The sequence below is a fragment of the Chrysochloris asiatica genome, unplaced genomic scaffold (genome assembly GCF_000296735.1).
Source record: "Chrysochloris asiatica unplaced genomic scaffold, ChrAsi1.0 scaffold00331, whole genome shotgun sequence".
In the NCBI taxonomy this organism is placed as follows: domain Eukaryota; kingdom Metazoa; phylum Chordata; class Mammalia; order Afrosoricida; family Chrysochloridae; genus Chrysochloris; species Chrysochloris asiatica.
Genome location: NW_006408849.1, coordinates 2625616 through 2641656, shown reverse-complemented (window position 1 = coordinate 2641656; position 16041 = coordinate 2625616). Strand labels below are relative to the sequence as shown.

At 50.1% G+C, this 16041-nt stretch overlaps 2 protein-coding genes across 2 annotated transcripts in view; both read right to left on the bottom strand.

The window, feature by feature from the left end:
* Window positions 1-2328: 2328 nt before the first annotated feature.
* On the bottom strand, window positions 2329-3443 carry RASD1 (RAS, dexamethasone-induced 1). Its single transcript, XM_006875545.1, has 2 exons — window positions 3115-3443; window positions 2329-2935 (listed from the first exon to the last, which is right to left on the bottom strand). Exons 1-2 carry the CDS (start codon window positions 3398-3400, stop codon window positions 2385-2387), a joined length of 837 nt encoding a protein of 278 aa, XP_006875607.1. The 5' UTR covers window positions 3401-3443; the 3' UTR covers window positions 2329-2384.
* A 4143-nt stretch (window positions 3444-7586) lies between these two features.
* PEMT (phosphatidylethanolamine N-methyltransferase) overlaps window positions 7587-16041 on the bottom strand; it is a 127864-nt gene continuing 119409 nt past the window's right edge. The window contains exons 4-6 of the mRNA XM_006875544.1: window positions 9053-9164; window positions 7980-8054; window positions 7587-7641 (exon numbers count right to left, since the gene is read on the bottom strand). Coding sequence (XP_006875606.1) covers window positions 7587-7641; window positions 7980-8054; window positions 9053-9164 — 242 coding nt within the window. The remainder of the gene's footprint in view (window positions 7642-7979; window positions 8055-9052; window positions 9165-16041) is intronic.

Sequence of the window (16041 nt, the reverse complement as noted above, 5' to 3'; positions counted from 1 at the left end):
CTGTCAGAATGAGGCAAGAGCAGTCTCTCCCTTGCCTCTTGAGGGTGAGAAGTAACTGCATCTTGTTTAGATATCGAAATGGACATATCACCTGTGCTGATCTGTCTAGGGGCTTAATAGATCTCTGCCAACTGACCTTGTTGGCAGGAACACTGGACTCGAAGGTGTCCTTGCACCTGCTGGGTGGCTGGCTTGGTAGGAACTCAGTGTTGAGTGGCTCAGGTTTCAGAAGTCTGTTACCAAAGAGCAGGCTCTGAGTATAGGTGGGCAATGTCCCTTGACCATTTTTGCCTTGGGGCTATTAACTGAATCAGTTATTTTCTATCAGTCTCTAAGTGTGTGGGGGCCGGTTTTAAGGCCTTGACAAAATGCTGTGAAACCTGGAGCACATGAAAACAAAAAACCACTGGGATTTGTCTGTGAAGTTGAGTTAGACAGGGGGCTCCCCCACCCCCACCCACCACATTGGTAAAAAAAACCTTTTCTGCACTGGGCTGCCTTTGATGTTTTGACTCATGGCATTTTCAAGTGTATTAATTAAAATGACTTATGCATTCCTGCCTTCTCTTACACTCTGCTCACAGGGTGTCATGGTTTGTGTACTGAGGAGCCCACAGCAGGGTTTCTCTTAGATAGCTAACAGGAAAATATTTGTTTTGTATAGAGTGTACACAGTATAATTTGTGAAAACTCTACTTTTACTGTCTCTCCCCACCACCCCAACCCCACCCCATCTAGTGCAATCCACCATCCAGACCAGTATAAACAGAACCGCTCCTCTCCTGGTATCCCTTTGGTGGTTTGAGGAGGTACAGGTCTGTGAGGGCCTCCAGGACAGAGGAGAGGCATCTGAAGCTCCTCACAGGGCCAAGCACTTGCTAAAGCTACTGAGCAGTTGCTAGCGCTAATTACAACATCACAGCAGTCCCAGGAAGATGGCATTCTTGATTCTGCATCTGAAGAATTTTGGCAGATGTGATTTGCTCAGTTTGCAGAGGTGTAAGTGGCAAAGCAAGCCGGGATGGACCTCTAAGTAGGTGCCCTTAGCCACACAGGGAGGGAAAAAGCAAGGCGGCCCCCATGCAGGGCAGCAGTGCCTCCTTAGACTTGCAGGGAGGGGAGCTTTGTTGTAGCTATCCCTGGGGTGTCCTGACAACTCGACACACTTGCAGAGCAAAGTAGACCAAACAGCCTTTGATTGACCTTTCGGTGAGAGAGGACAATAGACTCAGAAAATGGGGCCTTTGTGGCTTACCCTAAGGCAACACCAAGCAGGTAAATGCCCTGGAGTCGGTTTTGACCCATTGCAACCCTGAACAGGGTTTCTGAGGCTGTAAATCTTTACCGGAGCAGAAAGCATCATCCTTCTCTCGCAGAACAGCTGGCTGACCCTGCGGTTCACAGCCTGATTCGTAACCACTGTGCAACCACAGCTCCATAAAGTACAGGTAAATAAATGGAATAGACTGAGTTGTAGGAAAGTCTTGTTCTGGCTTTCTGGGCCTGCCACACCCCCAGGGAACCATTACCCAAATAAAAGGACCTTGGCCAGCTTGCCACTCTAGAGTGAGGGGTCCAGGCATCTGGAAGTTTGGGGAGCTGTTTCTTAAGTAACTGCGGATGCTATTTCCAGAATAGCAAGGGCGTTTTCCATTGTGGAAAAAGTGTGTTCTGATTCCACATTAGTGAGCACTAGCATGCCTTTCTTCCTCCCTCCAGCTATTTCTAAAAGCAAAGAAAACCAGATTGTCCATTTTAAATTATTTTGTTTTATATTAAAAACACAAACAATAACTTTAAAGACTGTCTCACACATATATAAAAACCCGGGTAAGATTTTGTTCATGTCTAAGATGATACCAGAATTGCTATTAAAGTGCAAATGAAGCGTTTTTTTCCCTTTTTTCTGTGTAACACACACACATGTAAACAAGTCACTTGGTTTTGAGTTGACCCACACCACCACTTGGCTTCTGAAGGGCACAAGCTGTGATGACAACCCAGAATCACAGACAAAATACCACACCCCTTTGGGCCTGGCCCTAGAGCCGGGCAGGTGGCTGATGAATGTCCAGACTACTTCCCCACCCACTCTCATTCTCAGGTCTTAGTGAGAAACAAGGTATGGGCACCCTCCCCTGGGCCCATGCCCCCCAGTCATGAGGGTGGCGTGGTGCCAATGGCGAATCAGAGATTGGAAGAGCTGTGGTCCTGGCAGTTCTCGTAACTCCCAGAGCAGATGACCGTGTCTTCTCGGTGCGGATGTGGCTCCCCGAATCGCGAAGCCATTTTCTGAGGGCCTTGGGCATGCTTTCTGGCCAGAGCGGCGGATTTTACTTTAAAAAGTTTCTCCTTATGTGTCATGGCGGGTGCGGAGGAGGCTCCTAGCTGATAACGCAGCGCTCCTTGTCCTTAGCTTGGCCACAGCCGCTGGCCTTCTCACGAATATACATGAGGTCGCTGTGCACGCTGGGCCTGCGCGCGAAGGGCGCCACTATGCCAAAGGCCTCGCCGGGGTCGTTGCCGCCGCTAGCGCGCAGCAGCTTCTTGCTGCGCAGCGCCTTCTTGTGCAAGACGTCGCAGTACTGAACCGACACCTTACGGTGCAGGTCTGGGCTCATCTCGCTTGGCAGCTTGGCCATGGAGAAGAGCGCCCGGAACATCTGGTCCAGGCAGCTATTCTTCTTAGCGGAGATCTCGAAGTAGGCGCAGCGCTGGGGTTCGTTGCCCACCAGCTGCTCGATCTCGCGTTGCTCCACTTCGCGGTAGAAGTCCCGGTCACCCTTATTACCGCAGATGACCAGGGGCACGTCTACGTTTTCCTTGGTTTTGTTTTTGAGGCAAGACTTTGTGTCAAGTATCTGCTGCTTGAGCCTCTGTACCTCCTCGAAGGAGTCGCGGTTGTCTAGGCTGAACACTAGGATGAAAACGTCTCCTGTGGGGCGCAGAGGGAGAGGAAAAGATGAGTGGGCTGCCAACGCGACGAGTTATGCACGCTGGCGAGTAGGACGGATGCGCCTCTGACCAGAGCCCTCCTTGCGCCCTAGTTCCAGGGGTCCCGTCCCTTCCCATAGCCAGCTCCCTCCCCTCGCCCCTTGACCGGTTTCGGCTCACCTGTGAGGATGGAGAGGCGCCGCATAGCGGGGAATGGGTGATTGCCAGACGTGTCGAGGATGTCCAGCTGGTAGACCTCACCGCGGATGGAGTAGAACTTGCGGTGGAAGTCCTCGATGGTGGGCGTGTAGGTGTCCTCGAAGCGGCCCGTGAGGAAGCGCGACACGATGGCCGTCTTGCCCACCTTGGACGAACCGAGGATGACCATGCGGTAACAGTTCTTGGCCGGAATACTCAGCTCCGAGTCACTAGGACACATCTTCTTAATCATCGCGGCCAGTTTCATTTGGTGTCGGGGCCACGGAGGTGGCGGAGCCGAGAGTAGGCGCGAGAGCAACCGGAGGCGGCAGGAAGGCGTGAGGCGTGCTGACACCTCGGGCTCCGGCTAGGACTGGAAGCAAAGCTGTGTAGGCTCTGAGATGTTCGCTATCTCTGGTTCTCCGCGCCCCGCCACCGCTTTTAAAAGCAGCCTGGGGGCTGCCCCGCCCCTCTCGATACGTCACCGCCCCAGCCGTGTGCCGCGGCCGCGCCCCGCGCCCCGCTCCTGCGCCTTTCCACCGCACGGGGATCAGAGGCAACGAGTATATCCGGTCACTAGTCCCTGCAGCCTTTGACCTTCTTTGACTTCGGTTCAGGACCCCAATTCCTCAGTGCACAGACATCCATATACAGTACTTTCTTTGGGCCTTAGTTTCCCCAGAAAAGAATAATTCAGTAACAGTAGCAACATCTGCTGGGTATTTACCAGGCGCCAGGCACTGGGCCAAGTATTTTACGTACATTATCTTTCCGGGCCCAGAACATCACCCAAGACCCAGCCCCGGCCGCCCTCCTCTCCCCTGTCCCAGTGGTGGCATATTTTCAGGCAAAACGGCCGCAAGGCTTCTAGCGCGATGATGACGCCAGGGGGCAGCAGAGAACTCCGGCAGCCGCGACGGGAGGCTTCAGATACAGGATTATAGTGGAGGGTGAGGAGCAGCCAGGGTCTGGAGTACAGACTGGGTCGCCAGGCATCTTCAACAATCCTGTTCCTATCCCCAATTCCCGGAAGAACAAAGATTTACTCTTCCTTGGTCAGAACTAGACCAGTTACAAACATTCCCACTTTATAATTGGGGAGACTAAAGTTTGGAATCAGAGTGCGCCCAGGAAGACCCTGAAACCACGTCCCAGTCTCTTGAGTGCATTTGTCTAGAACTGCGCTCTGTTCTCTGTGGGCTTCTTGGCATTGTGTGGGGTTAGGAGGGACACCAAGGCAGGTCTTCTTTGGTGTAAACAAGGCAGAGGGATATGGGCTGTCTGGGAGGAGGGTCATGAAACCCCTTGATTCTCAAGGATCCATGGTAAGTGGCTACGCACTTGACTGCTAACACAAAGTCTGGCCACTGGAAACCAGCAGCTGCTCTGTGGGAGAAAGCTGTCTGCTTCCATAAGTGCCATGGAGTCATAGCGACCCTGTACCGGTTTTCCCTGTCAATCTTTGGGGACCTCGTGGTTAGCAATTCAGTACTGATCCTTCAGAGCTATAGCGCTCCCTCCATAAAGATTAAGTGCCTTGCAGTAGCTTCCGACTCAGTGACCCTGTATAGGGCTTGAACCGCTGACTAGTTGTTAGTAGTCCAGTGCTTATCCTAATAACGCCACACCAGTCTTGAAAACCCAGTGGGTCAGTTCTACTCAGCCCCATCTAGTGGCTATCAGTTGGACTGAATAGAAATGGGTTTAATTTAATTTTGCCTTCAATTTCCTCTTCTAAGAAAGATGGTAGGGCTGGTTCTGTGATCACAGATGAGGACACCTACACGCCCACCGTTTTGGAGTGAGTCTGGTAATAAGCGTTGTTAGGTGCTGACGTCAGAAGACACCCCCGCCCCCCAGGGTCTTCATGGCTGTAATCTTGAGAGAAGCAGATTGTCGGGGCTTCTTTATGTGGAGCCCTGGGTAGATTCAATATCGATAGCACATGACCCATTAGGTCCTGGTCAGCCACATGAGATGGAGTAGGCAGGTGGTGAGGAGTTGATCAGTAACCAGGAGCAGGTTAATTCTGTTGAATTGCCCAGAAGTAGGCTGTCTAGAGAAGTTGCTGACCAGCCAGGAGCTCATGAAAAAGCCATTACCTCCTCCCAGCACCGAGTCTTGCTTTCACTTTGTCACCCCCTCCCTTGCCACTCTCCTGTGTCTTTGGCCCTTGGTGTGGGTTGTGCACAGTGATTTGATGGCTCAGGAGAGCCTCACCAGGATACTCCTGGCTGGAAGTGGTGCCGTTTTCCAGAAGGAACTGAGCCAGGGGCTGCCGTGAACAGTGATGCAGGATGCACAGTGCAGGAGGGCCCGTCAGGGCACCGGTTGTGCAGCCTGCATTGCTTGACCCCTACAAAGTCCCCGAGTGACAGCAAAGCTTTGACATAGAACAACGGGAGCTCCTTGCTAGGGGTTAGGAGGAAAGTTGGATCAGACATGGTCCCTTCCTTCCCTATGAAGTTAATATCTTGGGGTGAGGTCAGCGGGCCCAAGAGCTGCCAGTGGAACCGGTAATTCCACCCCTGCGTCTCTACCCAAGAGAAAACTCCATCTATGCAGAACCCTCCTTGGAAACCTTATACAGAGTCACTGCATTAGAACCAACTAGAAAGCACTTAACAATATGCAAACCGTACACATGCATATTAAGCAGTATTCTTGAGTCAGAGGATAAAACCAAGGTCAATGCCCATCAGTAGATGAATGGATACAGACTGTGGAGCATGCAAACAAGAAGAAACAAAGCACACATACATCGCCACATGGAGAATCTCAGAAACATGCTGCATCGATCAGACACAGACCACATGTTGTAGGGTTTGGTTTTTATCAAATGTCCAGATTAAGAAACCCCACAGACAGAAAGCAGGTTCGAGGCTATAGGGACTTTCAGAGCCAGTTTGTGCTTCTTTTGGGGGTGAAGAGAAATGCTGTAAGCTGGCCTGGGGTGATGACTACACAACTCTGAAGCTACTGGAAGGACTTAACATGGGTGATAGAGTCCTGGGGTGGCTCTGCAGGATAAGCACTGGGCCACAAGGTCGGCAGTTCAAATCTACCTGCCACTCTTTGGAAACATACAAGGTCCCTATATCCAGGTGAACAAACCAAGACCATTTAGAAAACATTGGAGCCACGGATTGTTTGGTAGCTGGAATGACGGAGGGTGGAAGCTCAGAAAAGAGGCCCCCTAAGCAGTGGGGTGTAGGTGGTCTAGGGGAGGGTGAGACAGGGCAGGTGGGGAGGCCCTGAGGCTCTGATCCCAGGAACCTCTCCTACCTAGCAAGGAGGACAACGGCTCCACAAGGTGCTGTGCCAGGCCAGTTGCCAGGGGAACCTAGGCACTCTCCTGCCTCTGGCTGGGAGCAAACGTGGTTTGTTGCTGTGCAAGTGATGCCTAAAAATAGAGCCAGACTCAGACTGAGGGCGGGGCAGGTGGCAAGTCAGGTCAGGTAATCTGGCGTAGTGTAGACCAGCACAGGTCTGAGGCAGGCCTTTCCTCACACCTCTCCCAGCCTCTAGCCCCCATGTTGGGTATCCTTGCTGGGGAGAGCAGTGGAAAGGGGGGGTGGGGAGATGGGAGGTTCAGAAATTACCCAGTGTCTCAGCCCAGGCTCAGTGACTTGGGGGTGGGGGTGAGGGGGTGTTGGGTATGGCATGGGCTCAGGGGAAGATGTGCACAGTAGGGCTGCAAGCAAGCCCAGGCCCTGAGTAACCTGCCCAGCTAAGCCCATGAGTGGTTTCAGGTCATCAGATAACCAGGGATGGGCAGTGGCCTGCCTGTGGACACAGTGGGGTTGGACAGGCCTGGGGCTGAGATGATGACTCTGAAGATGGCTTAGGTACCCTGCTAGCAGGAAGGGCCTGGAGTCATGGGTGTCCAGAACTGTGCAGGAAGGACAAGAGAGCAGGAATGGGGGTGGGTGGCACTGTTTCAGGGCTTGGTCAAGTAAGTTACTTCTGACCAGGAGTGCAGGGGCTAGTACAAGAAATGAGGACTCTGCTCAGACACCCTGTCCCTCTGCAGATTCCATGGGCACCGGCCGAGGAGCCTGGCTACTAGAGGAGCCAAAGAGCCACTGAGGTGTGAGATGGCTCAGACTACCCCCATGGTGGTTCTGCTGGGGCTGGGAGCCTCACAGGGGTGCAGCTGAGGAGAGGAGGGGGTTCCTCTGCAGCCATGGTCCATGGGGTCCACCTACCAGGATGTTAGGGTCCAGGAGGGGCTGCTCAGAGGGTGTGCCCCCCACCCCTCAGACACAAGGATGGACAGACAGGGGGCCATGCTGAGTCAGAAGCCTTTATTGAAGAGTCTGGACATGGGGACAACCAGGCCCCCAAGGCAGCAGTTTCCGGGGCAAAGGAGCAGCCTCCTGAGCAGCAGAGGTTTGCATACCCCGGGGCAGGATGGGCCCCAGCGCTGCCTCCTGGCACCACCAGCTGGACCGTCAGCTCCTCTTGGCCTTGGCAGCTTTCAGCCGGTAGATCTCTGCTGTAAAGGGCCTGCATGGGGGCAGGGAGAGGGGCTATCAATCGGTCCACCAAGGCACAGAGTAGAAAACCCCCTCCCTCCCACAGGAGTTGGATGGCAGGAGAGGGGCCAGGATCCCCTTCCCCTCCCAGATATTCAAAGAGTAGAAAGGGGTCCCGGAAGGGGGTGGGAGGTTGGAGGGGCCACGAGTGTCCAGAGCACCACGGTGTATTCCGGGGCAGTGGGACCATGAGCAGCATGACAGCACCTGGGTGCCTGCGCACCACAGCCACTCCCAGTGCCCATCTGTGGCTCTGGTCGGTACCTTTGGCATGGCCCACCGTGCCCCTACCCAGGAAGCACCACTCACTCCTCGTAGAGAACCGCAACCACGTAGACGAGGGCCACGACCGCTGTCAGCAGTAGGCCAGTCGGGCTGGCATGCCTGTGGGAGATGGGGTGCAGTGGTCAAAGGGTGCATGGGGACATCTTGTTACTCCCATCCAGGCCCAGTGAGGGGTGTCCATGTCTGAGGAGATGCCAGACCCTGTGTTTTGTGGGGTGGTGGGCACAGCAGCTTTAAACAGGAGTCCAAATATGACAGCTGGGGGGCAGGGTATCCCAGACCCATAACAGGACAGCTGTAAGGAGTGGGTTAGTCTAGATGTGAGGAGTCTTCCCTTAGAGCCCACCCCACAAGCCCAGGCAGTGGGGAAGAAAGGACCACTTCAACACCGACATTCCAGCATTGCAGACCCATTACTTTGGTCCCCCATCTAATCTTTTTGGTTTTTGGGTGCACCTGAAATGTTCTAGGCAAGTAGTTTTCAAATGCAGAACACTTTGCACAACGCCCCCCTCCCCCCCCCCCCTTTGTGGAGGGAGCCCTGTTACAGACTAGTGGTACAATGGCTCACTCTTAACTGCCAACCACAAGGCTCGTGGTTCTGATCCATCTAGAGGCACTTCAAATGGAAGCTCTGCTTCCAAACGGCAGCCACCAAGAGCCCTGCGGAGCACAATTCTCCTTGGACAGGCATGGGGTCACCAGGAGTCAGTCAGGATGGGAGGTGGTGAGGGGGGCTGGATTGGGGGTGGGTGTTCTCCCTAGGTCACTCTCCTTGACCATGGGGGTGAGAGCATATGGGTGCAGCCTGAGCTGGGGAGGCAGCTGTCAGGAACACAAGGTCCCTCTGAGAGGTGGGCACATGCCATATGGGGGCACCTAGGCTGGTGGGGCCCAGGAATTTCCTGGTGTTTCCTAGCCCTAAATTCCAGCACAGGGATGAAAATGTGCGGCCCCCAAGCCAACTGCAGCTTCTGCATTTTTAGATAGCTGGACTCGGGCAGCACAAGAGACAGCTGGCTCGCGGCTACACAGACAAAGCCCCAGGTGGATGAGGGCATCCTCCAGGTGAAGCTCAGCAGCCGAGAGGTACTCACATGACGGCCCAGCCCAGGTAGTTGGCAGTGCTGCCCCAGTACATGGGGTTGTCCAGGACACTGAATGGGAATGCGGTCACTCTGGCTTCCTTGAGGATCCCGAAGTAATCGCCTGCAGACAAGCCAGGCCAGGAGGTTACTGGGCCATCACTTACCTGACCCACCTGGGAGTCGGTATTATGGGGGCCCTAACATGCCTGAGCCCCAGCCTTGATGACTTTTCTGCCACAGGCTCCTCTGAGGGTTTGGAGCTCCACGGGAGGCTAGAGGGCCCCTGGAGGCTGTGAGTCCCTCTACTTATCCTGCCCCAGAGCAGCAACCACATTGGCCTTCCAGCTCTTTCAGCTCTATGCCTCAACCTGAGGGCCACTCTGCTCTGGGCAGCTACTAACCTTCATTCCTGCCTGCCACAACTTCTCCCTGGGCACATCACATCCAGAGATCCACTCCGGACCAAAAAGCAGGCCTCACTGTGGCCTTGGGCCAGCTGTTCTCCCTATAGCTTCAGTACCTCACATACCTGTGGGCTCATACCTGTGGGCTCTGGGGGCTGGCCAGAAGGTGTGAACACACCTTTGCTGCTCAGTCAGGCTCAGGTGGACAGCCCAGTCCTGTGCACCAGCCCAAGTCCCCACTGCCCTGGGGACACTGTTGACTCTAAAACCATGTCCCCCAGCAGCCTCCAGGCATGTGCAAGTCCACAGAACCCGGTGGGAGAGGCCCTCCTCTCCATCTGCTTCAGCTCCCCTTCAGTCTCTCCTCAGTTCCCTGTAGCCACTGGACCCTCCAGGTGCCTGTGTGACAAGAGTCCAGTGGAGGAAGGAAAAGGAAGCAGGTGACACCTCTAGACAGTCCTATTGAGGCCACCCCATTCAGAGGCTGTGGCCTGAGGAGAGCGGGCTGGGGGATGGAGGTGGTGCACAGCACTGTCTATAGAGGCTCTGGGTTTGAGGCTACGTCTGATATGAGCTCGGTGCACTCTTGCGCAAGTCTTTCACTTTCGTAAGTTCTTAATGCCCCCATCTGTCAAACAAAAGACTGGATTCAGTATTTCCACTTTAGCCCTAAAATTCTTGGCCCCTGGTGACACATTGCCTTGGGCCCTGCCCTGCTGAGGACTCAGGGATTCCCTGCCTGCCCTGAGCTGCCTCCTGAGGCTTGGTGAGTCTCTTTTGTAGTAAGGAACCCACAGTGGAAGCTTCCCATTGTAGGAGCAGGAGACAGCCTGAGGGGTTAGGCTCTCCCATGGCACAAGTACCCACCATCAGCAAATATTCCAGGTCCAACACCGAAACCTGCTTCCTTTTGGTGTTCTGGATGGAGCCCATTTCAGAAAGAATCGTACAAAACCACGGGCCACACTACAGCACTATCACATAAGTTCTTCTGAGCCTCAGGACACTGTGTGGGTTTGGGGGCTGCCCCTGGGACCCCAGGCCCATGCTTTCTCAGTGCTCTGGGCTGTTGAGCGGTGTCAGCTGTCCTCTCAGATGCCAGCAGTGTCCGCTCCCCTAACAAACTACTTGTCTTTGCTGTGGACCGTGACACGACCGCAGAGAAGAGAGCAGCTCAGTGTCTAGTGAGGCCCTGGCCCTGGCTCATCCTCACAGAGCTTGGGAACGTGACTGCCTGGAGGAGACCATGAAGGCGGCATATAAAGCAGAAACTGGTGAACACTTGGTGGTTTGTAGCTGTTACAACAGTAAGATAGCTTTGTGGTTTGGGGATCCTAGCCCAGGTCTTTCTCCACCTCCTTGAAGCTGCAGTTGAATTTCCAGCTTTGACGGGGGTCCCCAGTTCTTGGTAAACAGTGCAAACGATTTTGTGTCTACTCAAACCTATCCCAGGAGCCACCTAAGGATGGAAGCAGAGCGCTCATCTTGCAAGGGAAGTAAGGAACTGGGAGCCACTGGGGCAAAAGACAGCAGCTGAGATGCATCATGGGAAGTGTGGGCTAAAACACCAGAGCATTTCTTTGGAAGATTGGGACCTTCAAGGTGCCTGCGCATATCTGGAGAGCCACACGCATATGCTTTCTGAGCACATGCTCAGAGAGACAAGCCTGGCTAAGGGTCAAGGACAGCTCCAGCACACAGCCCCCTATTTCTAGCCCTGTTAACTCCTGCCATTCAAGGAAGTTTCTGTCAGAACATTACATGAACACAAACTAAAGGAACAGAATCAATACACACCAAAAAATCCAGCTTTTATACAAAGAGTTTGGACTCAAAAAACATTTTAAATGAACACAATTTGAGTCTCTCTGGTTTGACCCATAAAGTCGGAGGTTCAAATGCACCAGCCACTCTTCAGAAATTCTATATAGGGTTGTTATGAGTCAGACCCAACTCAATGGCACTTTACAACAACAACAACAGGATGGTAAAAGTACGGTTTTGATCTGGAGTGCATCGATAAGTGCAGAATTATTCAGGGGAGGGTTAGACAGATGAAAATGCTGCTTTCAGAAGTATATATACATCAATGAAGGATATATTAAGAAACAACACCTTTATATTTTGATATGTTTGTTTAATAAGGATCTCTAAGATTTTGTAGTAATACCATCTGACTTAAAACCTCAGTATCAGGCTAAGCCACAGCCAGCCCCAGTGACAGGAAGGGGCATAAATGAAAGATACATAAAAAGATTAGGTAGAAATAAAGGACTGTTAATGTCCAAGTCCAGATTACCAAAAAGTAAACTTAGTGGCAACAGCATCTCTGATTTTGCATTGTTTGTATTTAGTTTGTAATTCAGAATCATACAGTCTTTATTTTAGCTTTGTCTCTAGAAGTAAGCTCTGTAGCGCAGTGGTAACGAATCGGGCTGCTAACCTCAGGGTCACCAGTTCGAAACTACCAGCTGTTCCACGGAAGAAAGATGATGCTTTCTGCCTCATCTGTAAAGATTTACAGCCTCAGAAACCCTGTACAGGGTTTCTATGAGTTGGAATCAACTCCACAGCACATCACAACAACAAGTAGAAGTGAGCTTCAGAAATTTTGATGTTGGAATTTAAAGTAGTCAATGCATGTCTCACATCAACAGATTTACTTTCTAAAAGTAATTTTGTTTGTGATAATATAATAAAAGAATGTTTGTCAAAAAAAAGAGTTTGGAAAAGTCACTACACTAACAGGTTGCTACAGTCTTCAACAATAAAAGGAGAAGGGAAAGACCAAGGAAAGGACAGAGGGAGGGGCAAGGAACACCAAGAAAACCTGAGAAAAGGGTGCTGGATCGCCAGTTATTACATTATAGTGTTCAGATGTCCTGTTTAAAATATAACTCAAAAGAGAACTAAGATGGTGGATCATGTGGAACTGCAATAAGGAGCTCCGCCAGCAACAACACAGGATACCGGAACAAGCAGGTTCAGGGGATGGTCCCAGAACTCTGAACCACATATAAAGGAATATTTAGAAGGTTGGAAGGCTTACAGCTAGGGGAATTTGTAGCATAAGCAAGAAATCCATTGCTTTCTAGTTCAGGATGCTCAGCTGCTCCAGGAGCCACCATCTTGGGTGAAACCAAGCAGGGGAAGGGTTGGAGTGGCCACAGACACCTGGCAGAGATAAAGATGTGGACATTCTTTTCTTTTGGTATCTGTTCACTGATCCCTTGCTGTCTGATCACCTCTATCCTAGTGACTACAGGGGTGCCTGAGCAAGCGGACACCCCAGCCACACCCTCGGAGGGTTCTACTACGCATGCGCACTGATCTCCTCGAAATTGAAATAGACAGTTTCCACTTAAAACCAAATGGCCACAGGTGGCCCTGAACTGTTTATAACTAGAAAAAAGACCTGAACAGGGATTGTGGAGTGGAACAGGCAGACTAAAAAGGAAATAGGCTGAAAATTAAATCCTAAGTTACATCAAAATGACAAACAGTGGCATCTTGAAATTTCTCAGGAAGAAGAGTGAAAAACGAAGCCCATTTCCTGATCACATCTACCTGGAGGCATTCTGAAAGCATAAAAAATACCAAAATACACACCCATCTAAGTATTAAGGCCATAGATAACTCCTGAATATGCCCAAAAAACAGAAGCAGATGACCATATCTGCACATGTCCAGAAACGACATAAAGTGACTGAGGCAAATGAGCTGGAAGTAGACCTACACTTCATACTGGAAGATGGGCAGGCTTTGGAAATGCCTGAGAAGGAATTCAGAAAGATGATTATAAAATGTATCAAAATACTATACAAATGGAGCTGAGAAAAATAAGAAGTTAGGAAAGTGCTACAGGGACAATCAAATAAGACAGATACAGCATTGGAAACAATTAAAAACCTACAGAAAGAGGTCCAGATGATTAATAACAGGTATTAGAAATGGACAAAACTGAAAGGACAAAGGAGTAGAATTGAAGAGCTAGAAGCCAGAACTAGTGAGCTAGAAGATAAATCTCTCAACACTACTAAGATAGAAGAGCAAACACAAAAAAGGATTTTAAAAATCTGAAGAAGGCCTAAGATTCATGTTGTACAACATGAAGAGGAATAACTTAAGAACTGTTGGCATTCCGGAACAGGAAGAATCAGACAAATCCAAGAGGAGATAGTTGAAGAGCTTCTGGAAGAAAATTTCCCTAACATCATTAAAAGTGAAAAGATAAGCATTCCTGAAGCTCATCGAACCCCAGGAAGGATAGACCCTAAAAGACAATCACCAAGACATATAATTATGAAGCTCTCCAAAGTCAAAGATAAGGACAGGATGTTGAAAGCAGCTACGGAAAAGAGAAGTGTAACATTCAAAGGCAAGCAAATCAGAATAAGTTCAGATCTCTCAACAGAAACCATGCAGGCAGGAAGGCAATGAGGAGACATATATAAATCCGTGAAAGAAAAACCAGCAAAGCTGTCAATCAAATACGATGGTGTAATCAAAACATTCCAGGATAAAGAGAAGCTAAGGGATTTTGCCAAAGCCAACCCTGCTATGACAAACATCCTAAAGGAAGTTCTGTGGACTGAGAACCAACAAGAACAGACAACAAGTACAGAATGACATATGGGGCAGCAGCACCCTGAACTCAATCAACAAATGGAAGAGTCAAGAACAGACTAAAATTATAAGAACAGAGGATCCGGAAGGTCAGTCTATGATCAAAACAATTACAATGTGAAAGAAGGTAAACACAGAGGAACAGAGATCCAGATGATGGGAAGGTCAGGTAGATTAAAGGATAAAATAGACTGTCTTAAACGGAAGGAAGAACTAATGGAATATAAGGGAACCACAATGGGGTTGGGGTGGGGATTTAGTTTGGGTGCTGGGGAGGTCAATACAAGAAGAGGGGAGGAGGTGGAAGAAAAAGATAGATAGGGGAACACTGAGACAGGTTTGCATGGCCTAAATGGGACAGAGGTAAATAGTGATGCATGTTCAACCTTGGAAATACAGGAATCTAGGTATAGCTTGAAGAGGGGAAATAATACTAAAATGCTTGACTGTCTTATGAATATTAGTTTCCCTTGCTTACTATTGTAAAATAAGACACTTGAGTGGGATAAAAAGGAATGTTGGGAAACATGATTAGAGAAAACGTGTAAGCCTGTCTTCAACCTATAACTGATTGGAATACCTAAAAGGGGTTCTAGAACTTGTCCAGTGAAATAGGCCTCTTGCAAAGCCTTTGTAGTGTACAGGATCTTATGTGGAAGGAATCCTGAGTCCCATCCAGAACCTTATGAGGTGGGACATTCCCACTAGAAAGGACAAGCAGACCAGCCTGAAACAGCTACAGTGACAGAAAATACATCTTCAAAGAAATATCATCAGGGAAAACCCAAAACAAAAATGTCAGCATGACTGGCTACTACAAGAATAAGCAAGCTGTTCACCAGGAAGACATCCAGGCTAGCAATCAAGTGCCTTCAGGACAAATTCCCCTCTAAGACTGAAACTCAAAGGGAACACATGAGCAAGCATGTAAGCTTTCTGGCAACCACATTGGTCTACTGGTGAGTGGAAGAGGAGAAAGGCAGCAATGAAGAAATGAGTTCAACCACAGTCCACTGAATCCCGTTGACCTGGAAATGAGAGAGAGAAGAGGAAGGGCTGGTTGGTCTCAAGTGTGGTGAGACCTGAGGACACTTGAGCCCATGGACAAGGACTCAGCCATAGTGGGCTAGAGCTGAGAGTGAAGCATCCAGCTGATATGAAGTGAGGGGAGATGCACAGGAACACCCAAACTTGCAGACAGTACCCTTTGGACCTAGCCTCAATGGCTTGATAATCATAACTTTACTAGAGGAAGATGGCAAAAAAATAAATAAATAAATAAATAAATATATATATATATATATATATTCTTTTTTGATAAAGGAAACAAGGGTAAATTGCTACAATTTGATGAACCTGACAGATACTCAGAGAGGTAGTTAACTAAATACCAACAGAGAGGGAAAGAGTCTTTGCATCAAGTATCAATGCTATCCCATCTGTATACAGGGTAGATAGGGATGGGCAACTTAGACAATGGCTACCTAAAATGAGGGGGCAATAAAGGCATGAAGTGACTGGTTTACAAGGTTTCAAGAGGGAATTTAGTTTAAGAGTATGGAGGGGAGGTAGAGGATTACGATGGCGGATCGGGTGGAAGTGTAGTGACGAACTCTGCCGAGAACAATACAGACTACAGGACCAAGAAGGCTCAGGGAATGCTCCCAGTACTCTGAACCACATATAAAGGAATATTTAGAAGGTTGGAATTCTTACAGCTGGGGAGTTTGTGGCAGAAGCAAGATATCAATTGTTTCCTGGATCGGGAAGCTCAGCTGCTCTAGGAGCCGTCATTTTGTGTGGGTCAAGCGGGGAAAGGATCAGAGCAGCCACGGACGCCTGACAGAGCCACAGAGATAGAGGTGTGGACATTCTTTTTTTTTGGTATCTTTTTGTTGGTCCCTTGCTGTGTGCGTACCTCCATTCTGGTGACTATAGGGATGCCTGAGCTGGCGGATACTCCAGCCC